Here is a 27,500-nt window from a genome sequence, read left to right on the forward strand (position 1 = left end):
GACCCCCACACACACACAAGAACACAAGAACGTGTCAATAACACCCGTACACACTGAACAACACTCTGTCTCTGTACACACACACACACACACACACACACACACACACACACACACACACTGACCTCCTCACCAGCTGCTCACTGAGTCAAACTGTTGGACCACAGGCCCGTCCAGAGTTCACACAGCTCGCACTGAGCGACGTGTTCTTGTGACGAGAACTGCTCAGAAAATCCAAAGTGAGAAGACACGAGGAGAACGAGTGAAAGAGCTGATAAGATGATGAAGATGATGAGGATGATGAGGATGATGATGATGATGAGGATGATGATGGTGATGATGAGGATGATGATGATGATGAGGATGATGATGAGGATGATGAGGATGGTGATGATGAGGATGATGAGGATGATGAGGATGATGATGAGGATGATGATGGTGATGATGAGGATGATGATGAGGATGATGATGGTGAGGATGATGAGGATGATGATGATGGTGATGATGAGAATGATGATGGTGATGATGATGATGATGAGGATGGTGATGATGAGGATGATGATGATGATGAGGATGATGATGAGGATGATGATGAGGATGATGATGGTGAGGATGATGAGGATGATGAGGATGGTGATGATGAGGATGATGATGATGATGAGGATGGTGGTGATGATGATGATAATGGTGAGGATGATGAGGATGGTGATGATGAGGATGATGATGAAGATGATGATGAGGATGGTGATGATGATGATGAGGATGATGATGATGAGTGATGATGAGGATGATGATGATGAGGATGATGATGAGGATGATGAAGATGATGATGATGATGATGATGATGGTGGTGATGAAGATGATGATGGTGATGATGATGGTGATGATGAAGATGATGATGGTGGTGGTGATGATGATGATGAGGATGATGATGAAGATGATGAGGATGATGATGATGATGAGTGATGATGAGGATGATGATGAGGATGATGATGAAGATGATGAGGATGATGATGAGGATGATGAGGATGATGAAGATGATGAGGATGATGATGGTGGTGATGATGATGGTGGTGGTGATGATGATGATGAGGATGATGAAGATGATGAGGATGATGATGAGAATGATGATGATGATGAGTGATGATGAGGATGATGATGAAGATGATGAGGATGATGAGGATGATGATGAGGATGATGATGAAGATGATGAGGATGATGAAGATGATGAGGATGATGATGATGAGGATGGTGATGATGATGATGAGGATGGTGATGATGATGAAGATGATGATGAGGATGGTGATGATGATGAAGATGATGATGAGGATGATGATGATGATGATGATGAAGATGATGAGGATGATGATGATGAGGATGATGATGATGATGAGGATGATGATGAAGATGATTAGGATGATGATGAGGATGATGATGAAGATGATGATGAGGATGATGAGGATGATGATGATGATGAGTGATGATGAGGATGATGATGAAGATGATGATGATGAGTGATGATGAGGATGATGATGAAGATGATGAGGATGATGATGATGATGAGTGATGATGAGGATGATGATGAAGATGATGATGATGAGGATGATGATGAGGATGATGATGATGATGAGGATGATGATGAAGATGATGATGATGATGATGATGAAGATGATGAGGATGATGAGGATGATGACGATGAGTCTGTCTAAGCTTCTGTCCTCAGTGTCGTCTTCTCTTCAGCACATTCATCTCTCTGTTTCTCCTTCTTCAGTTCACTTCTGCACCTACAAAGAGAAGTTCATCAGTCTGTACTGCCGTCTGTCCTCCGTCCTCGACCTGGACGCCCTCATTACCCAGCAGGCACTGCGAGAAGCCATCACTGACAGCGAGGTGGCCACAGCCAAGCAGAGGCACCAGCTCATACTGGACTACATCCAGGTAACAACCGCCGTCTGCTCCTCCTGATGATATAAAGTCAGGCTCAGCCATCGTCTCCTCCTGAGGATATAAAGTCAGGCTCAGTCATCATCTCCTCCTGAGGATATAAAGTCAGGCTCAGCCATCATCTCCTCCTGATGATATAAAGTCAGGCTCAGTCATCGTCTCCTCCTGAGGATATAAAGTCAGGCTCAGCCATCGTCTCCTCCTGATGATATAAAGTCAGGCTCAGCCATCGTCTCCTCCTGATGATATAAAGTCAGGCTCAGCCATCGTCTCCTCCTGAGGATATAAAGTCAGGCTCAGTCATCGTCTCCTCCTGATGATATAAAGTCAGGCTCAGCCATCGTCTCCTCCTGATGATATAAAGTCAGGCTCAGCCATCGTCTCCTCCTGAGGATATAAAGTCAGGCTCAGTCATCGTCTCCTCCTGATGATATAAAGTCAGGCTCAGCCATCGTCTCCTCCTGATGATATAAAGTCAGGCTCAGCCATCATCTCCTCCTGAGGATATAAAGTCAGGCTCAGTCATCGTCTCCTCCTGATGATATAAAGTCAGGCTCAGCCATCGTCTCCTCCTGATGATATAAAGTCAGGCTCAGCCATCATCTCCTCCTGAGGATATAAAGTCAGGCTCAGTCATCGTCTCCTCCTGATGATATAAAGTCAGGCTCAGCCATCATCTCCTCCTGATGATATAAAGTCAGGCTCAGCCATCATCTCCTCCTGATGATATAAAGTCAGGCTCAGCCATCATCTCCTGATGATATAAAGTCAGGTGAAGTCTCGTAGTCCACAGAACATCTCTGGAGCTTCACAGTAAAACAGAGACGTCTGACTCCTTTAACAAATGTAGTGATTTAGTTTCATGAGGAGAAACTTTGTGAAACAGCTACAAAAAGTTCTGAATCATTGGAGCCTCCTTGTAAAATCGTACCTCGTCAGTTTGTAACTGAAAGTGTCTTCAGACCGTCCATCTCTTCTCCTCCTCTTCAACACATTGGTCTCAGTCTGTTCTCCTGCTGGCTCCACGCAGCTCGTCTGCTCTGATCCAAGTCTCCAGACTGATGTGAAAAGATGTTATTAACACCTGAAATCTTCACTGTAGCTGCTAAACTCGAGGCGTGCCGAGGCTCAGGTGTGAATAGGACTTTGGTGTTTTCACGCAGAACCTCAGGAAGTTTAGTTCTTTATTTGAAGAGATGAACTCGGATGTTTTAGACTTCTGTAAGATTTTTTGTCTCCATGTGACCGTTCATAAACAAGTTACAGACTTTATATTATCTCTGCGTCCAAAAAAGAAACGTATGTTCCTGAACATCGTTAACTCTGAAAGTAGCTCGGCTACAACCAGAAGAAGAAACATGCGTTTTCTTGACAAATGGCGTCGTCACGTTCACTCCGGAGCCCCTGAATGACCAAACAAGACGTGTGATCCCACCGAGGAGCCGAGAAACTCCAGTTACAACAGTTTCTGCATCACGTGGAGACGGCGAGTGCTTCAACTTATTCAACTGTCGAGAGCAGCAGATATTTTCAGCAGCCGTCCGGGTTCATAATAACAATCGCTGGACAAAGTGGAAAAAGTTTGTCACAATAATTTGAAACGTTCAACAAAAGTATTATTAGATATTTGTGTTTAAGTTCCTTAAATATAATTTGTGACGGCAGCTGTGAGTCGCTGCTCTGGGATCAGTTTCAGTATCATTTTATTTCATATCCAGAAAAATAGCATTAAAAAGCTCAAGGCGGTGCGACAACAAGCGAGTCAGTGATCCAGTCTGAGGCGTTTATTGATGCAGTGAAGTGTAACTGCAGCGAGGATCAGCTGTTAAACATCTTGTTTTTCTGCTGCTCGCCGCTCCGTCGTCACAGCGCCACAAGTATGAGAGTAAACTGGTCTCTGTGAGGAGTCACCGCCGCCGCTAATGGAGACCGACCAGAAAACCACAAGGGTCCTCCGATCAGCGTGTGTGTGTGTGTGTGTGTGTGTGTGTGTGTGTGTGTGTGTGTGTGTGTGTGTGTGTGTGTGTGTGACCATCTGTCTAGCTCTCTGTCTGCAATTTTAAAACTCGGAAAAAAGTGGCCCCCCGACCACAAATTGCTCAGAGAGAGAGAATGTCAGGGGAAAAAATAATACCAATCAGAGCACGTGTGTGTGTGTGTGTGCGTGTGTGTGTGTGTGTGTGTGTCTGTCTGTCTGTCTGTCTGTCTGTCTGTCTGTCTGTCTGTGTGTGTGTGTGTGTGTGTGTGTGTGTGTGTGTGTGTGTGTGTGTGTGTGTGTGTGTGTGCAGGGCAGAGTGTGAAAATTTTAAGAAAATATCCGAATTTTAAACTGTGCGGTCTCGTTGTCAGGATGGATTTGGATTTGTTCTGGACGTCCTGATTGCTGTAACTTATTTCACACGCTGGAGAAACAGATAAAAACAGAGATGGTATAAAAACATCAGATATTCTTTAACAAGACTCGACGGCCGTCCACGCGAGACCGATGTGAGCGATGACGCTGCAGCTGTCTGCAGCTCAGGAACACACTGAGTCCACATCAGTGATCCTGGTGATCGTTAAAGGACGTCAGAACAAACTTCAGAGACCCAGTCAGACCCAATCAGCGCCACAGACCGTCTGGCCGTATGTCACAGGTAAAATGAAGTTTTTTAATTTGTAATTTGGAGCCTGATATTTGTTACTGTATATAATATCATCAGTTAGCTGACATAAAAGAGAAGAAACCAACAGGAGAATCGCTCCTGATACATTATTTTGTCCCTAAAATCAACTAATTGAAGACCTGTCAGTTCAGCTGGATTCTGATTGGCTGTCAGTGTTTCGGTTTCTGCAGAGTCGCACTGCTTCTTCCATTAATCACAGATCATCACCTCGTCTCACCGGCCATCAGCACATGGAGGACTCAGACACACCGACCTGACTGTCCTTTATCTCGGCCAAGAAGCTGCACTTGAACACACCGCGAAGACTACAGCTGACGGCCGAGCTCGTACGGTCTGCGCCTGCGTGAGAGGAAATCACTCTTCATACCAGCAGGTGGCGTTATTCATCATTCAAGAGAAACCAGACGACTGCAGATGAGCAGTGATGATGAAGTGTCGGTGTCCCTGGTGAAGAGGAGGAGGAGAAACATGACTGTGTGAGACACGACAGAACAACCGGAGCCACAGACGCTCACCGACGGCCGGTGTGTCAGCTGTTGACCTGATGATGGCGCTAGATTAAAGTCAGAGGTCACCAGAGTTATGACAGTTGATCCTGAATGTCTGAACCACATTTCATTGATCAGATCAGATTTCCCTGATCTCCATCTGACAGACACATTAACAACTCTCCGTTTAAAGAAGGCCGGACGCAGCGACAGCTCCCTGACCCTCGTCACGTCTTTGTCTCCACGCTGGCGTCACGTCGAGCGATCGCTGACGGGAACTGATGCAGTGTCCATGGCACACACTCACACTGAGGGTTGTGGGAGGTGACGCTGAGCAGGGAGAGCTGCTGCAGCTGCAGTTTGTCCTTGGAAACGTCTGTGAGTCCGTCTGTGTCTCACTTCGTCTTACATCATGAGGCTGTGAAGCTGCTGTCTGTCAGACTGATCAGCTGCAGATGCGTCTCCTCTGGAAAGTTCCTTCTATCGTGTTCATGGCGTCGTATCGCGGCTGCAGTACATTTAAAACACCACACTGAATTTTCCTCTGAGCGCAGCACCATGAAACCTCCGTCTGATCCCGGCTGGAAACATCTCAGTCTGACTCAGAGGAAGAGTCCCTGTTTGTCTGTTTAGTTTTGACGGGTCCACATGTTTGATGTCATTGAAGTGATTCCCTCGGTGGAGCTCGTCTGTCTCGGGTTAATTTGGTGTTGAGTTTTGTCCAGCTGTGTCCTAACAGCTGCTTCTGAACACGTTTCTCACAGACGTCAGTCGAATATCAAGTCACAGTAACGATGAAGCGTTGAGCGCTGCAGCTCTGATTCTAACGAGGATCCTGATGTCATCGATCGGTGATCCGATCCAGTTTGTACTGTGTTGTTGTATCCTCCTCACTTACTGCAGGAGACGGCTCAGCGTTACACAATAGACACTGGGAGCGCTTGCTGTCCTCCGGGGCTGTCCTCCAGACCATATGTCTCCTGTCTGGAGACGTTCTGATGGACAGACAACATGGATGATTCGATTAAAAAAGACTTGTGGAGCCTCACGGACTGAAGGGAAATCTGATAATAGAGGAATGGACAGAAATCAGGACTTTATGAGCACTTTAAAGGAGGACAGACATTTATTTCTATCTCTTTTGTGTAATATATGATCAAATCTCTCTGTGAGTCTGAATGAAAAGTTCTTTGTTCTTCTGGTTTCTGTTAAATGAACTGAATCATTTAACTGGAGACTGACGATCACTGACGAAGTTTAAACATCTGAACCAGCTTTAACGTGTACCAGCCACCGGACGTAGTACCTGTAATACTATTACCACCAATCCTTCAAATACATGTTATATTACTCTGTTACTGCTCTAAGTAATATATTACTGTCACATGTTGCTTCTGTAGCACGTTAGCCTTCAACACTGGTCAACACTAACTGAACGTTTCATCACTTAAAGCCAACAACAGCAACATACACTAATGATGAGGAGGAGAGCTCAGACACAACAGCTGATCGCTGCAGCTGCTGCAGGTTCACAAGAAGCTTCATGCTGCTGAGAGACCTGCTGACTGACTGACTGACTGACTGACTGACTGACTGACTGACTGACCTGCTGACTGACTGACTGACTGACTGACTGACTGACTGACCTGCTGACTGACCTGCTGACTGACTGACTGACTGACCTACTGACTGACTGACTGACCTGCTGACTGACCTGCTGACTGACTGACCTGCTGACTGACCTGCTGACTGACTGACCTGCTGACTGACTGACCTGCTGACTGACTGACTGACTGGCTGACTGACTGACTGACTGACCTGCTGACTGACTGACTGACCTGCTGACTGACTGACTGACTGACTGACTGACTGACCTGCTGACTGACCTGCTGACTGACTGACTGACTGACCTGCTGACTGACTGACCTGCTGACTGACTGACTGACTGACTGACTGACCTGCTGACTGACTGACCTGCTGACTGACCTGCTGACTGACTGACTGACTGACTGACTGACTGACTGACTGACCTGCTGACTGACCTGCTGACTGACTGACTGACCTGCTGACTGACTGACTGACTGACTGACTGACCTGCTGACTGACTGACTGACTGACTGACTGACCTGCTGACTGACTGACTGACTGACTGACCTGCTGACTGACTGACTGACTGACTGACCTGCTGACTGACTGACTGACCTGCTGACTGACTGACTGACCGACGTTAGCGTGGTGGACATGAAGCTGTGTGTGTGTGTGTGTGTGTGTGTGTGTGTGTGTGTGTGTGTGTGTGTGTGTGTACACACACACACACACACACACACACAGTTGAAACAACCTTCATTAATAATCACAGATCCTCCTCAGCTGGTATCTGGGCCGGGTCACTGTGGTAGCAGGTTGTCCGGATCAGTAGCAGTGTTTTCCGGCTCTTCTTGGAGGATCCTGCAGCGTTCCCAGGGTTCGAGGTCGACCTCAGAAGTTGTCCTGGAGGATCCTGATCACGTGTTGAATCACACCAGCTTCACTTAGAAAAACAAATAACAGTTCAGCACCGTAACTGAAGATCTGATCTGGAGCATTTCTGCCTTTGTTCCACATGTTGTTGAGTCGTGTTCTCACGTCATCACGAATGTTTCCAACGATGTTCAGACAGAGAAAGTTTCCTCGAGGTTACGTTGTGTTTCATCTGGTCGTCTGTCGCTGTCGCTTCAGGAGAGAGTCGCAGAGGGAGGAAGAATAAACTTTAAAACAATCTGCTCTGTGAACATTGTGATAGTTTTGTTTTGTCTTTTGTTTGGTTTTGATTGAGAGATGATATTAATTACAGAGTGGTCTCGACCTTCTGATTCAGAAGTGTCATGGGATGAATTTTGTTTTTGTCGCTCTACAAATAAAAGAGTGGCAGAAATGACGTACTGTGCCTTTAAATAGGTTTAAATCTTAAAATGAATTAGAATCAAATAAAATCAGATTGAACAGTGAGAACTTTGACACTAATAAAACTAATAGAGTTATTATTTTTAAAATGCTTTGGCGGCGCTGACAGTGGCGCTCTCCAGATAAACACTGAGAACGACACCATTTTGTTTTTTAAAGGAGCACAGACACATTATCTTCATATCTGCTGACCTGATGTATTCAAATGTCTTTGTCTGATTCATTCATGATGTTGTGAGAACCAGGAAACAAATAAAGCAACGAATCATCTGCGTAGAAACATACAGTTATTTGTGGATTCATCAGACTGAATCATCAACAGGAGGATTTTGTATCCGGCCTCACGCTCAGAGTGTCTGTGTGTCTGTCTGTCGTTCTGCAGCAGCTGGACGAGATGCGTCGAGATCTCCGCTGGATCACAGACGCGCTGCAGTACGCTCGCTACAAGCAGCCTCGCGGTGGCGTTCCCATCAACTGTCTGGTGGACGCCAGCGCTCCCGACAGCGACTCCGGCCAGCAGAAAACTGACTCCACCTCCTCCACCATGGACTACCTGCCCACACCTTCCCCCTCACCTGAGCTCCGCAGGCGGAAAGCCATCAGCGGTGAGTCATCACGCGAGAGTGTTAGATTTAATATTCTCGTCAGAAACACGCCGAACACTGACGCGTTCTGTCTGACAGACTCTCTGCTCGGTTCAGATGAAGACGGGTCCTCGGAGGTTTTCCTTCCGACAGACAGTGACTACGACTCCAGCGACGCCCTGAGCCCCCGCGAGCTGGACCTGCTCTACTCTCCACCCCAGGATCTCGCCCAGCAGGCCGTGCACTCACTGGGCGGCAGCGCCCCAGACGTGCTCCAGATGCACGAGCTCAGGTGACGTTTGCTCAGTAACGTCTTCTTATTGTCCCGTCTGTCTCCGCACATCGTTACAGCTGAGTTCACACTGATCCTCACAGAAGCTCCTGTGTTTATCTTAAGTGTCGCACATGATTGATTCAGTCGGGCTCATTTAAAGTCCAGACTTTACGGCAGAATTGAGTGTTTTTTTGCTGTGAACTCAGACAGAGCCTCAGTTTTATTTTAATTCATTTTTTATTAATAATTTGTTTTAGACTTCCATTTGAATTTGTGTCTCCATCTGACCAATGACAGACATTTGTATTATGTGTGTGTTTCAGTGAAGGCGGTGTGAGCCTGTGTTTTACTGACTGCATGTAGATGTGATAAATGTAATTAATGATTAAATTTGAATGGAACATTTTCGAGGGAAAAAAGTTTTCTTATGTGGAAAATAAGTTTATTTTGTAGTGTTATGGATAATTTTGTGTTTCAACAATGGAAGAAAATGTTTTTGTCTTTGTGCCCATTTGAATTTAGATGTCAGCACCGCTGTGGTCCAGATGTTCACCTGTCGTGAAGAACTAAAGGAACAACTCAGTTTAAATGTGTGTAACTGATCCGTGTCTTCCCGTCCCTCAGGTACAGCATCTGCCCGCCCAAAGACCTCCCCCTCTCCCCGGCGGTGAAGGATCCTAAATCTAAAGACGCTCCTCTCTCCTCACCCCTCCTCCCCCACTCCCCCTCTCCATCCAAAGACTTCCCCCTCTCACCCTCCTTCTCCAGGACCTTCCCCACCTCTCCGTCCATGCCCCTGTCCCCCAGGTTCTCCAAAGACCTGCCCCTGTCCCTTCCCCTGTCCCCGGCGCTGTCCGACACCACCAGGACTCTGGAGGGCCTCTCCCTCTCCAGGAGCCACCACGAGGGCGTGGCTCCCCTCAGGGCCCTCGCCAACCCTCCCGCCAAACGCAAACTTCTCTCCAGGAGCCACCGGGGCCAGTACTTCAGCGGGCCCCAGCGCTGGCTCAGGGGCCACAGCAGCGAGAGTCACAGCGGATCTTTATCTGAGGGGGTCTACACCAAGCAGCCCGACCCCGACCTGCCTCCCCCGGGGGACCTGCCCTCCACCTACGTGAGCCACGCCTCCTGCATCCTAGAGAGCCGCAAGGGCCGTCAGCGGGAGCCGCGGCCCCACGTCCGCCGGATCTTTGTGGAGCCCTGTAAGCAGGAGGAGGAGGATGAGGAGGAGCAGGGCGGAGACACGGCGGAGGAGGTGAAGGCTGCAGGCGTGTCGGTGGTCGTGGCACAGGTGGAGTCAGGAGGCGAGGGGGAGGAGCCAGAGGGAGCCTCCACACAGGAAGTAGACTCAGACGACCAAACCAACGCCCAGGTGTCAGAGATCCTGAGCAGCACGCTGTAGAGCCACAGCAGCAGGTGGGTGCAGTTCATGTTCCCGCGTTTAACAGCCAGTCCGTTTACGACAGACCGTCTTCGTGTCAACATGAAACTCGATGGCAACAGATGTGGACGTATACGCGTCACATGTGTTCTGACCGAACGCTGAACATCGATCTGTTACTTCATGTGAACAAAATGAGCTGAAACTCTCCTCCTGTAACAGAAAACACCTTTTATACTTTGATACTTCACCTCCAGTCAGCTGCCACCTTGTGTCACACCTGTGTAGTAACAGGAGACGGTGACGCTCAGATCAGCTTCAGTAATCCACAGGTCCATGTCGCACTTTCACCTCGAGCGACACAAATGAAGTTTAAACAAGGCGGCGATTTAAAACTGTGGAAACAGTGAGATCAAGCTGATGACGAGGCTGATGCGGTGTCATGGTTGAGAGATTTTATGAGTCAGGATTGTTTTGTCCGCTGGTGAAAATGAACAATCCTGCGATCAAACCAGCCACCGAGTAACTGCCATCAGAGTCTGTAAGTGACGCTGCAGGCTAACGCTAAGCTAACTGTTTTAACTCTCCTGCTGTTGAAGTCGGCGGCGTGGAGCCAAGAAATACAGGAAGAATCGCTTCTCCTGCTTTTAGATGATCTGAAGCTTAATTTGATTGATTTTTGGATTCAGAGCAGAAGAACGACTGAGTTCAGCTTCAAATAACGTGGAAGTGATCGGAGGTGAAGGGTCAAACATCAGCTGTCTGTTCATCTCTCTCTCTCTCTCTCTCTCTGTGTCTCTCTACCACAGTGCTGATTGGCCGGGCGTGTTGACGAGCAGCCCTCAGACCTCCACAGATTGTAAACTCAAGTTGCTGGTTCAACTCCGCCAAGCCTCAGACCCATGGCATCGACTGTTACAAAGAGAAAAATCAATGCAACAACAACAGACGGAGCTCCCGACAGGAACTTTGCACACTTTGACCAAAAACAGTCGGTTTGATTGATCGCTTCGTCGTTCGGCTCGACTCTTTCAACTCTCCAATCGGACCGTCGGACCGGTTCTTCTTCTGGCAGCGTCTTCAGACCGTAGATTCTCCTGGAGCTTGAAGTGAATGTACAGTTTGGTGTGGTCTCCTCTGATCGATGTGTTTCTGAGCTGCTCCTGTCGGGTCTCAGCGTGGTCGAATCAACCTGTGGTCAGTTTAAAGAAAAGATGATATATATTTAAATATGATTCCTGAGAAACACGTGAGCTGCCTCAGAAGTATTTTTATAGTGTCGGATCACAGATGTACTATTTTAGCTGTATTTTGTTGGCATGAAGTGTTTGTCCGGTTTGTGCCTCCTGCTGGTTCAGCATGAAGACGTCAGGGGGCTTCAGGTCGGGGGAGTCGGACTCACACGGTGTTTGTGTCGTGCTGTTGTGTTGACTTTCTGTTCGGCTTCACCTCCGGCGGTTCCTCCAGGCTGCTCCTGTGTTTCATGTTCTGGGTTTATTTTTCTTACGAGCACCAAAACCTGTTCTCTCTGTGGACTCCTGTCAGTCAGCTGTCTGCACAGTTTCTTTAAACATGTATGCACGGTATTTTAAAAGTGTGTTTTTAATGTTTGCACATAGCAATTATGGAATAAAAGCTAATTAAATATATTTGATGCAACTGGGCATTAACTGTGGCAGCTTCTATCGTTACTGACTGTAAGAAGGTCGTTTACTGTCCTCTGGAAGTGTTGACGATGAAGACGAGAAGCATTGTTGTTTGAATGTGTAGCACAGATGCTGCAGTGCAACCTGACATGCAGTAACTATACTCACACGACGACACATCTGTACTGCAGTCGCCTCTTTATGTGACGTTAAAGTTGGACAGAAATACGTTTACTTGCTTTTTAGACGAGAGTTAAAAAGGTTTATATCAAAATTATTCACTTATTCAATCAAGTTCACACAAAAAGTCAAATTCAAGTATTTTACTCAACAACCAAAAAAACCCCAAATGGCTCCACAGAGCTCACCTGCTGTCCAGAGGTGCACGCTAACACTTTTAGCTTAGCAGCAACAGTGAAGGGTGTAAATAACGTCTTCTCAAATCAATTTGGGATCTCGGAGCTTCCTCTGATTTTAGCGTCGACTGTTCCTTTATGTTTGAAGCTAAAGGCAGGAGGTGATTAGCCTAGCTTAGCATGAATAGTGAAGGCAGATGGAGCAGCTAGCCAGCGGCTAACACTTCTAATTAGCATGTCACATCTTGTTTATTTAATCCGTACACTAATAAAATGTAAAGATGACTGAAGCTTCCGGTCTTTATGCTAAGCTAAGCTAACCTCTGTACTGAACAGTGAAATCCGTCTGAACGTCTCATCTGTTCCTCTAATTAACATGTGAAACTGTAAACTACACATTACAGTTAATTAAAGACTTCAATCGGTTGTGCTGATGCTGTTCTCACATCATCACACGTTAACGTGTCGAGCAGGTCTGAGTCTCACATCCTGTTCACACCTGGTATCAACATGTCCCGTATGATCCAATCAGTGTCCAGCTCACTGGCACAGAACTTCATGCAGAACAGTTTCTCCTCAACAGCTCTTAAAATCACTACATTTGTTAAGGGAGTCTGGTGACGTTGTGGTTACCTGTGATTGGATGTTGATGGCAGGTCTGAGCAGAACCTTAATGTCCGTCCTCAGCAGCTCCAGAGTCTGTTTATTTGAAGAAGGCTTTTATTGTGAAAGGTTACTGAAGGGATGTTTGCGGTTGGACGGACTCCTCACATGTCGTCCGTCCGTCTGTCTTCATCGTCCTCTTCGTGCTGTTACCATAGAAACAGTAGCGACCTTCTCTCTGTGGACCTGATCACAGTTTCACTGACTTATTTATCTGCAGCTGATCAGTCGACCTCTGAACTCACGATGGACGTTTCCAGCAGCTCAATAAACTGTCTCCTGTGGATGTTGTGCACTCGAACCTGTGAGTGTGTCGTTACTGTGTGTGTGTGTGAGAGTGTGTGTGTGTGTGTGTGTGAGAGAGTGTGTGTGTGTGTGTGTGTGTGTGTGTGTGTGTGTGTGTGTGTGTGTGTGTGTGAGAGTGTGTGTGTGATGATTAAATCACTTCTATTAACTGTAATTCAAATAAATATTCACAGTGTCCACAGTGACTCGAGTACAATTTTGAGCTTCTTCTTCCTCCTCCTCCTCCTTCTTCTTCTCCTCCTCCTCCTCCTCCTCCTCCTCCTCCTCCTCCTAAAGTACGGCTGTCTCTCAGCGCCTCGGCTCGGGCTCTCAGCTAACATTACAATCTGACAGCAGGGTTACTTGACCTCTGATTGGCTCAGCTTGACTCACATACCCAGAATGCCTCAGATATGGACGAGGACGCAGCGATGACTGACTCAGAGACGAGGATCTACACAGCGAGCAGCAGCACGTTAGTATAGAGCAGCTTCACTCAGACTCAGTTTCACCTGTTTAAATAAGATTTCACACTTTCTGATGCATCAAAACACTTTTCTCTCTTTTTTAACACAAATCTATTAAAATCTGTCAGTGAGCGTTTCTCCTTCACAGCTGACAGTGACGCTCGTCAGGATGCTGGTCAGACAACATGGTGGTGAACAGGTGTCACCGGTCATTACTGATCGATGAGGTGTTTGTTCTGTAAAATGTTTTTGTTTCCTCACAGAAGCCAGAAAATATTCACATCTAACAGCTTTTCTTCAAAAATGACTCAAAAACATTTAATTGATTTTCAAAATATTTGGTAATTCATTCGACAAATGAACACTCGATGACTCGTCAGTAAACTGATGGTATTTACGCAGACAGCAGCAAAACGAAAACAAACGGCGCGAAGTGGCGAGAGAAGAAGAGGAGAGAAGAGAAAAGTAAAGGAAAGAGACAGATGAGAAGAAGCTGCCCCAGCCGAGCTGACAAGAGGAGAGAGAAGGAGGAAACAGAAAGCTGATCTCCAAGTTACAGGAAGTGACGACTGTCTTCACTGCGGCTGCGGCACGTCAGTTCAAAATGTTATCAACTGATGCGTGTCCCTGAATACATGTTTTGTAGTAAGAGCTAACGGAGAGAAACTTTTTCTATCTTGCTCGGTGTCGACGTAACTGTCTGTGTCTTCCTGTTTCCGTCAGTGTGACGAGCTGAAATCCATGCAGGATGCAATCATTGTATCCTGCATGGATGTTGCACTGTATCCTTAACAAGTTCATTTTAATTTCATTTAGATTTGAAAACGGTTCCTAAAATTGAACAGTGTGTCTCCATCTTGGGTTGATCTGAAAATGGTGATGATGAATGAGTATTTGTAATTAATGAAAACATTGGTTATTCACTGGGTTGTTGCAAATGTGTGTGATCATCTCTGCACACGAGGGACCTGAATTTAAAGAGAATGAGGGATATAAACTTTATTCAGGGAGCACTTCATGATGAGGCGCACATGTCATGGAGGACGAATGGGTGGATGTCCAGTGGAAAGGGGGCGTTATGTCCCATTCACTCCAACAAGATGAAGCAGCTGTGGTGTCGTTGTTGTAAAGTTCAGCCCAAACTATTGTTTTCATATGTGAGGTAGGAACTTTTCTTGGGAAAGATGAATTGATGTGAACCAAAATCGGCAAATGTACAAATTATAGTGTGACTAGAGATAACAATTTTTTAATGGCGTCATGAGTGTATGTAGTTTATTATATGCCCCCCATTATTGTTGTACCTGCATTTGATCTTGTTTGGATGTAAAAGCCCTGATAAAGGCTTTCCCAGCCGTCCCTGACATGAACTTCAGCACATCTAAAAAAAACATGGAGGAGAGGAGAGATCTGGCTCTTCACATCCTGGAGGCCTCAGCTAAAGGCTAATTAAGCTACAAATCAAAAACAAGATACATACGAGGAATATATAATTAAATAAATGTTGGGTTTTTTTAGTCTTTGACGATCAAAATTGCTGTGCTATGTGTGCCACCTTCAAGCCACCAGGACCAGGAACTGCCATTGTACAATGGGTGAGTAATTGAAAAACAGTTAAAGACATGTTGAATTGTTATATAGCCATGAAAAAATATAATAATGTTTAGGTGTCAAATTATAATGAATTAAAAAAATGAAATATATAATTTGTTTTCAATTAAACAGATCCAATGTGATGACTGCGACCAGTGGCTCCATGGCTCATGTCTGTCCATGGACAAAACCTGGAAATGTCCCTTATGCCAACAGCAACAAGGGACATGTTTATGTTATAATAAAATCATTGGAGCCCGACTAGTGTTGCATCATGTTATTCCACTGGCTGCATGAGATAAACCTCTTGTTTTTACATTTTACACCTGTTCATAATTTCTATAAATTTTTATAATTTTTTATTAATTTTTATATGTAAATATTAGCATCTTAGCTCAATAGCTTCTCAATAGCTTTAAACACAGTATCTCTGCTTTAAATATCCCACATTTTTATTTTGAAAACAGGAAGTCGGTACACGCTGTAGCCGTCTTCTCCGTGTGTTTACTGTAAAGTCTGTAATACGGGTGCACTTGAAATGTTGGAGTGGCTGCGAATGTGGAATATCCAACTTAAAACTAACTTCACTGAAGTCTTGTCATGATGTATTTTCCAGCCGGCCCAAGACGATTTTTTAAAGAGTTTTGGCTGAAGAAGTCGCCCCACAAAGGAAGACTCTTTCAGTTTATCACAAATATTAGCATTAAATCATCATTTTGAGGGTACATGGTTTTCACTGGGCAGGAAGGGTTTGAAATATGTAGCCAGCAACGTAAATGATGCACAGTAGTGGAGTAGAAAGTGCAGTATTTGCCTCTGAGATACAGCGGAGCAGACAAAACTGAAGTTGCATGAAATCCTAAAATGTCTAGTCAGCACTTGAGTAAATATACTTACACCTCACCACTGGGTCAGAGCCTGATACTGTGTTTGTGTGTTTGTTTTCAGAATGAGGGAGAGAGACAACGTGAGAAAGGGACAGGAAGAGAGGGACAACAGGTAAAACACATAATACATGTGTATTCTGTTAAAACGTATGTGTCTGTATAATTGACCTGTTGTTTTGTGTGTTGTCTTCTCATTTCAGAGGGCCCCATGCCTGCCTTTGCCTTGGGCCCCAAATTTCTTAAATCCGCCACTGATCATCAGGAGGAGATGATGACTGAGCCTGACTTTATATCATCAGGAGGAGACGATGACTGAGCCTGACTTTATATCATCAGGAGGAGACGATGGCTGAGCCTGACTTTATATCATCAGGAGGAGACGATGACTGAGCCTGACTTTATATCATCAGGAGGAGACGATGACTGAGCCTGACTTTATATCATCAGGAGGAGACGATGGCTGAGCCTGACTTTATATCATCAGGAGGAGAAGATGGCTGAGCCTGACTTTATATCATCAGGAGGAGACGATGACTGAGCCTGACTTTATATCATCAGGAGGAGACGATGGCTGAGCCTGACTTTATATCATCAGGAGGAGACGATGACTGAGCCTGACTTTATATCATCAGGAGGAGATGATGGCTGAGCCTGACTTTATATCATCAGGAGGAGACGATGACTGAGCCTGACTTTATATCATCAGGAGGAGACGATGGCTGAGCCTGACTTTATATCATCAGGAGGAGACGATGACTGAGCCTGACTTTATATCATCAGGAGGAGACGATGGCTGAGCCTGACTTTATATCATCAGGAGGAGACGATGGCTGAGCCTGACTTTATATCATCAGGAGGAGATGATGGCTGAGCCTGACTTTATATCATCAGGAGGAGATGATGGCTGAGCCTGACTCCAGTACTTAGTAAATGTCCTCCAGAGGGTCAGTGATGTCTCCTTGGTCTCCGGTGTCACACCGTGTGGGAGGTGTGAACCAACTGGAATCTCACACCACCGCTGGCACCGAGTTTTCCGGCTGGATCGTCTGAAGCATCTGTGAGCGTCGGTCCAAACCACAGGACCGCTGCTCGCCGGGCCTCGTGGGTCTGAGTCAGTCAGTGAGAACCGTCCATTCACTGAGACTGTCAACACACTGACAGGAGAGGAAGGCTTCATGTTTCTACACCACACCTGACCTCAGTACCAGAACCAAATGTAACTAAGTATGAGTACTAGATTACTGTCCTTCAGTACATGTCTCAGGTATCTGTCCTGTACCTGAGTATCTCTGAGACTTTCCCTCTCTACATCTGAACACAAACATCTGAACTTTCTCCTCCTCACAGCTTCAAACAGCCTCGTTACTTTAGTTTGATGCATCTGAGGTGAATTATGGATTATTGTTATTTCCCAACATCACCAGACTGATGTCGACCTATCAGAGCACATCACGCACGGCAGACGCAGCGAGACGAAACAAAGACGTAAAAGACGTGAACAGACAGAGAGGGAGGCTGAATGGGGAGAAAAGGCGTGTTAGTGTCTCATATCTGCAGAGAGTTTCTTATTTTCTCTCTTTGTTGCTGCTCGGGACGCTTTACCAACCCAACATGTGGCTATTTGACGTCCTGGGAATGAGACTCAACTATCAACTATCTTTGTGGTGCGTTCAGGAACAGCTGGGACAAATCCTACTGACTCTACCTTTAACTTTAATAGTCTTTGAATTATATTAATATGACGTGAGCTTCAGTTAGCTTTGACCACAAATGTCCTTCAGAGGGAGACTTTTTACTCTGATACTCTGAGTACATGTCAGAGCCTGTAATCTATTACTTTGACTGGAGGAAAGAAGCTGAATCAGCACTTCTACTTTTACACAAGTATCTGAACTTCTCTGCTCGTCTGTACAATCACACAAGTTATGTGAAGAGTAAACCCTCTGATTGAAGACATGAATATCTACATACAAATCTTTATTGAACAGATTTACTGGATTACAACTGAGCACATTTTTTAAAGGATGAAATAAATTCTGAATGTTTTGGTTCATCGTGAGCAGGAAACACATCTGGTTAAACATCTGTACTTATACTGTACTAATATATAATATATACTACATAATATATAATAAATAACATGTAATGAATCATATGTAATATGTAATATATTCCTCTGGCTGCTTTGAAATGATAATTCTTCTGCAGAGAGAACGAAGGAGGCTGTGTGTGTGTGTGTGTGTGTGTGTGCGTGTGTGTGTGTGCGTGTGTGTGTGTGTGTGTGTGTGTGTGTGTGGTTGACCCGTCTCTGCCACCTTGAAGCCTTCTCACCCAAATGGACCGTCCAAATTGCCCCGGTTGTCTCACCATCAAAGCTTTCACATAAACAACAAACAGTTTAATGTCGCCGGGTCACGCAGCAGCAGCCTGGGAGGCCCTTTGATTCACCGCTCAGATTAAGCTAACGTCGTAGGCTAACATCAGAGGGAACACTTACTGACACACACACACACACACACACACACACAGAACTGGACGGTCCCGCCACTGATCCACTGCGCTGGGCCGTATCACCGCCGGGCTCCGGATAATCAAAGGAAAATGTGATTCAAACCATGTGGACGAGTGTGTCTGCAGCGAGAGGCGCGGGAAAACACGCGGCCGTCTTCGTTTGATGATAAGTGAGCGTGACGTGACCGGGCCCAGTGGGTTTTTATTCTGTACGTCTGAACAGGTTAGAAGATAAGTTCAGTCTTTATCTCCACGGCTTCAAACACACAGCCGCCCAGAAGATCTCCTGAACTCTGAGGACAAACTGTGCAAACACAGCGTCACCTGACGCACCGAGGCCCAAAGACACTTCTTCTCATGAGCTAACGCTGACAGAGGTCCACTCGGTCCGCTCGGTCCAATAACGTTTGGAAATTCTAGAAGAGCCGAACGATTCAACCAGGCGCTAAACGGGAAGTCAGCCGGCTCGGTCAGCGAAGGACACAACATGGAGGGTCCTGATGTTTATACCCGGGCAGGCGTCAGTCACTGAGGAGGACCAGAACCAGGCTGTGATGAATACAAATGGGTCAAAGTGTGAACATTTGGGCCTTTGAGCAAACATCTGGAGCGTTTGCAGCATCAAACGTGTCCCTCAGCTCGTCTGCAGGAGAACACAGGGTGCACACAGAGGCTAACAGGGCTAACAGCTGTTAGCTCAGCCTCAGGGTTTTAGCATCGCTACATGTCGCTGAGTTAGCTGGAGGTGATGGAGGAGGAGGAGAGAGAAGGAGGTGATGGAGGAGGTGATGGAGGAGGAGGAGGGAAGAGGTGATGGAGGAGGAGATGGAGGAGGAGGAGGGAGGAGGTGATGGAGGAGGAGATGGAGGAGGAGGTGATGGAGGAGGAGGAGGAGGAGGAGGAGGTGATGGAGGAGGAGGAGGAGGAGGAGCTGATGGAGGAGGTGAAGAGAAGCTCCATCAGGCTGAACACCAGTCAGAGAAACAGGCAGACACAACTCACTGTAGTGTGTGTGTGTGTGTGTGTGTGTGTGTGTGTGTGTGTGTGTGTGCAGCCGCTGCCCAGCAGACAGTTGACGTTGTTGCAACATTAGAACAACGTTGTACTCTAACGTTGGATTAACATTGGAATGTGGTTTTGTATGAAAATCATATTTACGTCCTATCCCAACGTTGACATTACATTTCCCTCCTGTGTTCCAGAGATCTTGGATTTGGACTCACGTTGAATACAATAGTTTTAGTGTGTGTGTGTGTGTGTGTGTGTAGGACTCAGCTGGTTCAGTGCATGAACAGAACAGATACATGGAGAAGATGTGATGACTTGAGTCTCTCACCAGAACAGACGTCGAGTCCACCACCTCCTCGCTTTCTAACCGTCGTTTGCCTGCATCATGGCCGCACGAGTTTCTTCTCCTCATGAATGAATGAATGAATGAATGACTTTTATTATTGTGTCATGCATACTTGTATGCCCAGCCCGCATGGGCTTATAAGACACCAAGAAAACAAACCGGATCCAGAGCACATCATCAGCACATCAAAGAGATAAGAAAACAAACAGAGGTTCAAAACCATTGTCTAAGAAAACAAAAAGAAAGGGAAGACAACGCCAAGGTTCAAGAGAAATCATCAGAAATGAATTAAACAAATGTATCTGTCTTCTTTTCCAGGCTTGCGAAATAAAGCTAGCAGTTTTAAACACACTGAAATTAAATAACCACTCCAGCTTCTGTTCATCAGAGCACCAAAATATTTCAGGGTTTTGTCCACAGATGTCATGAAATAATACCTCTCTCAAATCGTCATACTTTGTACAGTATAAAAGGAAATGAGACTCACTTTCTACTTCATCTAACTCACACATTTCACATATTCTATTCTCCTCGGGAATATTTTTAAATCAACCGACCTCAACGGCCAGAGGAAGAATACCAGATCTCAACTGTGCAACTGAAGATCTTTGACTTCTCTGTAAACGTGATGTAACATATAACTCAGGACCAAAGTTAGATTTAATCTGCATGTATGTCCTTAATTTTGGTTTTAATAGAACATTGTCAAACCATTTCTCTTCAAATTTCAATAGAAGCTTATTTTTAATGGAGTTAACATTACAACACAAGTTATTCCTGTAAATATACACCATATCCTCCTCCTCAGAAATGGAGTAAATTTCTTTTGACCAGGGAGAATTATGTAATTTACTCCATATAAATACTTTTTTATTTATTCTATCCTCTGCCATTTTGTTTAGTCGATTCCACAGTCGAATCATTTCACATTTTCGTTGTACACATCCTGGAATCCAGCCCATATCTCCCTCTATTGCTGGAATTGGCGCAAATCTATGAACACCCAAAAAACATCTTATAGCTCTTCTGTATAGTATCCATAGCTTTGGACTCTTTAAATCCCCACACTCCTGCAGCATAATTCAGTATGGGAGAGACGCATGCATCATACAGTTGAGTAAATGTAAAGTAACCCAAATCATTACAAACTTTCATTTTATTAATAACTGATCCCAAAGCTCTCCCAGCTGAATCAGCGAGGCACCTAAAACCAGTTTCAAACGTCATAAATTCATCAAGAAAGAAACCTAAATATTTATATGAGCTAACATATTCTAAGGCGACTGAATCAAAATAGAATTTTTGTTTACTTCTTTCCATGCCTTTGTTTCTAAAATGCATTATCTGTGTTTTGCTCTGATTTATCACCAATCTCCATTTATGACACCAAGAACTAACCAAATTTAGTATATCTTGTAGATCAGACTCAGATTCTGCCAGTAAAATCATATCATCCGCGTATAATAAAATACCCAAATAAGTATCATCCAAACATATACCCAAATTATTTTTCTTAATCTGTAGAGCTAAATCATTCACAAACAGTGCAAAGAGTGTTGGGGAAAGAATATCACCTTGTTTCACGCCAAAAGGGGTTTCAAACCAATCAGTATACATATCATTGATCTCTACACAAGCAACTGGGCTACCATACAAACTCTGAATAGCTTTGTAGAATCTACCATCCACCGCTACTTCCATCAGTTTAAAGGCAAGTAAATCTCTATTAATCCAATCAAATGCCTTTTGGAAATCAACAAAGCATGAAAAAGTGGGTTTACCTGTGGCGATTCTGGCTCTAATAATAGTTGACACTGAATGAATATGGTCAACACAGGCACGGTACTTTCTAAAACCATTCTGCTCATCAACAAGACACCGTTTCATTTCCAAATATTGGGTAAGCCTATAATTCAGTATATTAGAATATACCTTATAAACTGTACTAAGGAGACTGATGCCTCTGTAATTAAGAGGTATTCTGGGATCATTCTTTACTGACTTTGGGATGGTTTTATGATAGATTTATACCATGGTGATGGAATTATACCATACGCAAAACATGTCTGAAACAGACAAAAGAGGACTTCAAGGAGATATGGAGATTTCAGGGCTTCATTTGGGATGCCTTCTATGCCAGGTGTTTTCTTCAGTTTTACTTTGTCCAAAGCTTTTTTAACTTCTTCTATAGTAATATCCTGATTCAAACATGTATTTACACTATAGCCTGGCATATCCATAGCCATCTCCATCATACGTTTTGAATCACAAACATTACTTAAAAACAAATCATCAAAACCAGGTGGAATAAGATATCCTGAAAATGTATTTGCAAAATCTATTTTCCATTTCTCAAGCACAAGCTCTTTTTTACTTTCAGTGTCACCATTATCTAATAAAATCTCCATTGGTATTTTCTTTAGTTTCTTAGGACCTAATTTATTAATTTCTTTCCAAAATTGTTGTGGATTGTTACTTTGCAATCGGTCTAGCTGTAATGCTTGTCCTCTTCTAAACTGTCTTTTATAGAATCTGACTCTCTTATCAAAGTTAAACTGGGTCTGCTTGTATTGATCTTTAAGTTGCTTTCTAATGGCTGGATCTTTACATTTCAAAAATTCCCTCTCAGCCTGTCTCTTGTCATTCAGAAGTTTTTTGAGTTCTGCATTCCAATATGGTTTATTCCTACCCACTTTGAAGTGTGTTCCTCCCTGGCCAGATAAAGATTTTCTTGATAAATTCTTATTCATTTCCCTATCCATTATATCACAAAATAATCCATACCAATTATCAATATTACTTTGTGTTATCACACGACCTTCTAAGTTACCAATAAGTTCGAACAAAGCCATACGACACATATTAGATGAAAGAAAGTTGTCTGGAAATATTCTAGGTCGTCTTTTAGGTAAATTAATCCCAGAATCAGTTTCAGAAGAACCAAACTCAATAGCAGCATTAATCTTAAACGTAAACATTAACAGAGAATGGTCCGGTAACCTACTTTTTTCTCCAATAAGGTCAATACAAACAGGATTATTGCTCAAAATCTCAGATGGAGTTGTGTTTAATGACAGTTTACTACAGGGAGCATCACCGCCACCTACCGAGCCGGATGTAGGACGACAGATCAGCCAGTGAGGAGGGTGGCAGTTAGTTTAAATCAAATTTTAAAAAAAAAATTAAATAAAATGACTACTCTACTACTCTACTACTTCCTTCACCTCTAGATTTTCTAAATGACACTTCAGTGCTCTCCTCTCCTCTCGTGTACTTTTATCACACGTTGCACAGATTCAGTGACCTCTGCATCTGAACAAGGTGCTGAGTGTCAGCCTGCATTGGAACTCCCAGTATTATTATATATTATATATTATATATATACAACTGTTCTCACTTTTATCTTCTTTGAGCATTTTCTTAAACATCATTTTATACAAATTCCACTTTCTTTGTCAAACTCCCAGACGAACTTCAACAATGAAAATGTTCAGAAATATGATACATTCGTAAAACGTTCCTGAAATAAGTATCTGTAAAATAATGAAAATACATTATGTGAGACAGCCAAAATGTAACTGTCACACAGTATTACAGTCATTTCCACCATGTCCTGTGTCGCCTACTTGACTCCTGGTACAGACTATTCCAGTCTGTAAAACTGCACATGAACTCAGCTGAACAGCAGCTGCTACAGACACAACACAAGCAACGTTAGGCTGCAACACCAACATCGACAACAAAATAATTACACAAGACACAATAACAAACCAGCAGGTCACACACAAGCAAACACAAACACTAAACACATTAAAGCCATGCACAAAGAGCAACAGTAACACCAGACCATTCATAAAGTGACAGCAGCAGACGTGAGGAGACATTAAAACCAGCAGCAGACTGGCTGAAAGACAACAGTCTCCTCCGGCTGCTCCTGAAGGTGCTGTTGAACTGCGTCAGTGCACGAGGCTCAAGTCCATGTGTGATTTGTACATAAGACAAGAGTGTGAATATTTAATCAGGTTGATTAAATAGGTTGACTAGACGTTGGATATTGGTTGCTTGCCAACATAACTTAAAAACAACTAAATAACAACGTCAGCTTGACGTTGTTATTTTATGTGTGTTAATGTTGCAACACATATCCAACCAAGGAGCAACGTTAATACAACGTCCTGTGTCAGCTGGGTGTGTGTGAGGTGTGTGTGTTCCTCTGTAGTGTTAACAGACAGTGAACAGTGTGTGTGTGTGTGTGTGTGTGAAGCGCTGCTCTCTCAGCTGGCAGCCATCTTGTCTTCTCATCAAGACAAGATTTGATTTAAGTGACAAGAAAATACACGAGTTTATGAAGTACAAGTACACAGTAACATAACATGGAAATACTCAAGTGAAGTACCTCAGAGTTCTTCAGCACAGTACTCAAGTAAATGTACTTAGTTACTTTCATTCACTGACTTAAGGTTCATCTTGCTGATGATGTACTTTTACTCACAGTGGAGTATTTTCATCATCATCATCATCATCATCATTGTGTGTGTGTGTGTGTGTGTGTGTGTGTGTGTGTGTGTGTGTGTGTGTGTGTGTGTTGGCGGGACAGGGGGAGGTTCGGCAGGTCTCTCTCTCTTCAGGGTTTCATCACCGCCCCGCTGGATGTTGGGCTGCAGTCTGAGGCAGCTTCAGTTCAGTCTGCAGCAGGAGGACCAGAGGAGGCGGCAGGAGGACCAGAGGAGGCGGCAGGAGGACCAGAGGAGGCGGCAGGAGCACCAGAGGAGGCGGCAGGAGGACCAGAGGAGGCGGCAGCTGGTGCGCCAACATGCGGACTGAGAGCAGGGAGCCGCCGGCCGCTCAGCTGTCTCGCCGGGACCTGCTGACCGGGGAAGTTCGGGGCTGAGTCCGTCTCTTCTCAGGCGGGGACCCGGATCATGGACTGTGAGGTCACCCTCTCCTGGTCCCTCTCTCTCTCTGATCCGCCAGCAGCTGAAAGTTTCTGAGAAGTTGTGGAGCGTCGCGCCGCGGTTCCTCCCCCGGTGCGCGGTGCGTCTGCTGCGCGCTCAGCACAGACTTGGATAAGTTCCCTCCAGACTGACGCTCCGAGGGAGTTCTGACCCCGGTCCCTGTGGGAGTCTGACCCCGGTCCCTGTGGGAGTTCTGACCCCGGTCCCTGTGGGAGCTCTGACCCCGGTCCCTGTGGGAGTTCTGACCCCGGTCCCTGTGGGAGTCTGACCCCGGTCCTTGCGGGAGGATCACCTGAACCTGAGCCTGTCCGCGGAGGAGGAGATGGATAACTCCTGGTACCTCCTGGCTCTGTGTGTGCTCGTGCTCTCTCTGGGCTTCGGGATCGAGGTGGGCATGTGCCAACACTACTATCTGCTGCGTCCCATTCCCAGTGACACTCTGCCCATAGTGGAGCTAAAAGAGGACCCGGACCCGGTGCTGGACCCCCGGGAGAAGGACCTGAACGAGACGGAGCTGAGGAGCGCTCTGGGCAGCCACTTCGACCCGCACTTCATGTCCGTCCCCCCGCCGGAGGACAGGTACGCGGGGAGCGAGGACGGGAGCGAGGCGGAGCTGCGGCAGAAGCTCTCCGGAGCGATGCCCAAAGAGATCCGGGCCATGGAGTTCGAGGTCCAGCCCGGCAAGAAGCAGAAGCCGAGTAAAAAGCTGCGCAGGAGGCTGCAGCTGTGGCTGTGGTCGTTCGCCTTCTGCCCGGTTGTTTACGCATGGAACGACCTGGGCAGCAGGTTCTGGCCGCGCTACGTGAAGGTGGGCAGCTGCTACAATAAGCGGTCCTGTTCGGTCCCGGAGGGGATGTTCTGCAAACCGGCCAAATCGACTCATTTTACGATCCTGCGATGGCGCTGCCTGCAGAAAAAGGGGGGTCTGAAATGCGCCTGGATACCAGCTCAGTACCCGGTGATATCAGAGTGTAAGTGCTCCTGCCAGAACTGACCAGAACTCTGCTCATTCACACACATGAAGGCGAACATGGACCTGTCCCGAGTCACACTGTTGGACTGCAACACATCAAATCCGCTTTTAATGTAATTCATGTTGAAAAGTCTCATTTTAAATCACTGTTCGTGTTTGTGCTGACACTTTATAACGAGCTGCAACTGTTCAAGAAACCATCTATCGACCTTTTATTATAGAAGCTTATATCAGCTGCAGCTTCATGACCTCACTCACCTCAAGCTGTTTCAGCTCCACACGTGTCACCAGAGAAGTCCGGTATGGACCCCGCAGACACAGCTCGGTCCTGTTCTTGTTAAAACCCAGTTTTGCAGCAGATTTCCCGACATCTCGTTAAAAGTGTCGCAGCTGAAATGTTCCGACGTCTCGTTCAGAACATTCTGATTTTGTTTCCACGAATGTGTCCGGACACTTAATCACATAATGTCCGGTTCAGTTTCAGCAAACGAAGCTGAAAGTCCAACATCTGGATGAGTTTCCAGCTTCGGGCTCAGCTGGGATTGTTTAACAGTGAAATAACTATTAATAAAGTTTAATGAGCATTTTTTAATGATGGTTATTAAGATGGTTACCTGTTTATTTGATGCACATGTTGTTTTTATTATTTCATGACAGAACTTTGTATAAAAGGAAGGTCAGTATTATTAATATACTCAAGTCTGCTGTATTTGTATCTGATGATATTTATGAAATGTTCGTGCTGACGTGTTAAAGCCAGAAGTCCCAGAATGACACAAATCATTCATATTTTTATTATTCAAACTTTTTACTTCAAATATCTTCAGACGCTGTAAAAATAAAAAGGGACAGTTGGTCTTCATTCTGATGTAAACACGATATTTAAGTTAAAGTGTGGACGTGTTGATTATTGATTGATTATTGTCTCCACTGAGTGTTTGTTTGGTCCCAACTTCAACATTATTAAAGGAGAAAACACGTGAAGCTGCAGACAGACGACGATTTCACAGCAAAATCACTGACAACTATTATTGATACATGTGATCAATCATTTTCTGATCCTTATTAAAACTTCTGTTATTTAAATGTGGTGGACGAAATAATAGAAACACGTATAAATAGCACAAAATAATTCAGTTGAACAGCTGAAGATATCTGGTTCTGTTGCCTCAAACACAACTGGAAAATGTCCCGACGTCTTGTAAAACGTATCCAGTGGTTTCACACTTACAGATGTTGAAACGCAGCCTCGGACAGTGGTCTCTGGCTTGGCGGTGTGTCACCAGGCTGTAATCCATCGCTCCTGGTGACAGCTGCGTCCTCACAGTCTGTCCTCACAGTCTGTCCTCCAGGAGACGTTCAGATACTTAAAAACAGACTGGTAAAAGTAGAAGTGCTGACTCAGCTTCTGTACTCCAGTAAAAGTAATCGAGTACAGGCTCTGACATGTACTCAGAGTATCAGAGTAAAAAGTCTCCCTCTGAAGGACATCTGTGGTCAAAGCCAACTGAAGCTCACGTCATGTTAATA

General features: G+C 45.1%; 2 protein-coding genes across 2 annotated transcripts in view; both read left to right on the forward strand.

Moving 5' to 3' along the window:
* Nucleotides 1–13,229, forward strand: part of LOC311250158 (ankyrin repeat and fibronectin type-III domain-containing protein 1-like) — a 52,380-nt gene extending 39,151 nt beyond the window's left edge. The window contains exons 13-17 of the mRNA XM_084341732.1: nt 1,772–1,938; nt 8,424–8,646; nt 8,725–8,917; nt 9,524–10,315; nt 11,090–13,229. Coding sequence (XP_084197858.1) covers nt 1,772–1,938; nt 8,424–8,646; nt 8,725–8,917; nt 9,524–10,301 — 1,361 coding nt within the window. The 3' untranslated portion in view covers nt 10,302–10,315; nt 11,090–13,229. The remainder of the gene's footprint in view (nt 1–1,771; nt 1,939–8,423; nt 8,647–8,724; nt 8,918–9,523; nt 10,316–11,089) is intronic.
* A 12,090-nt stretch (nt 13,230–25,319) lies between these two features.
* On the forward strand, nt 25,320–26,737 carry nog3 (noggin 3; the record flags this gene model as incomplete). Its single annotated transcript, XM_084342171.1, has 1 exon — nt 25,320–26,737. The coding sequence occupies one exon, from the start codon at nt 25,320–25,322 to the stop codon at nt 25,989–25,991; it is 672 nt and encodes a 223-aa protein (XP_084198297.1). The 3' UTR covers nt 25,992–26,737.
* Between the last annotated feature and the right edge of the window lie 763 nt (nt 26,738–27,500).

This window comes from Pagrus pagrus (assembly GCF_965226575.1).
Source record: "Pagrus pagrus genome assembly, chromosome: 21".
Taxonomy (NCBI): domain Eukaryota; kingdom Metazoa; phylum Chordata; class Actinopteri; order Spariformes; family Sparidae; genus Pagrus; species Pagrus pagrus.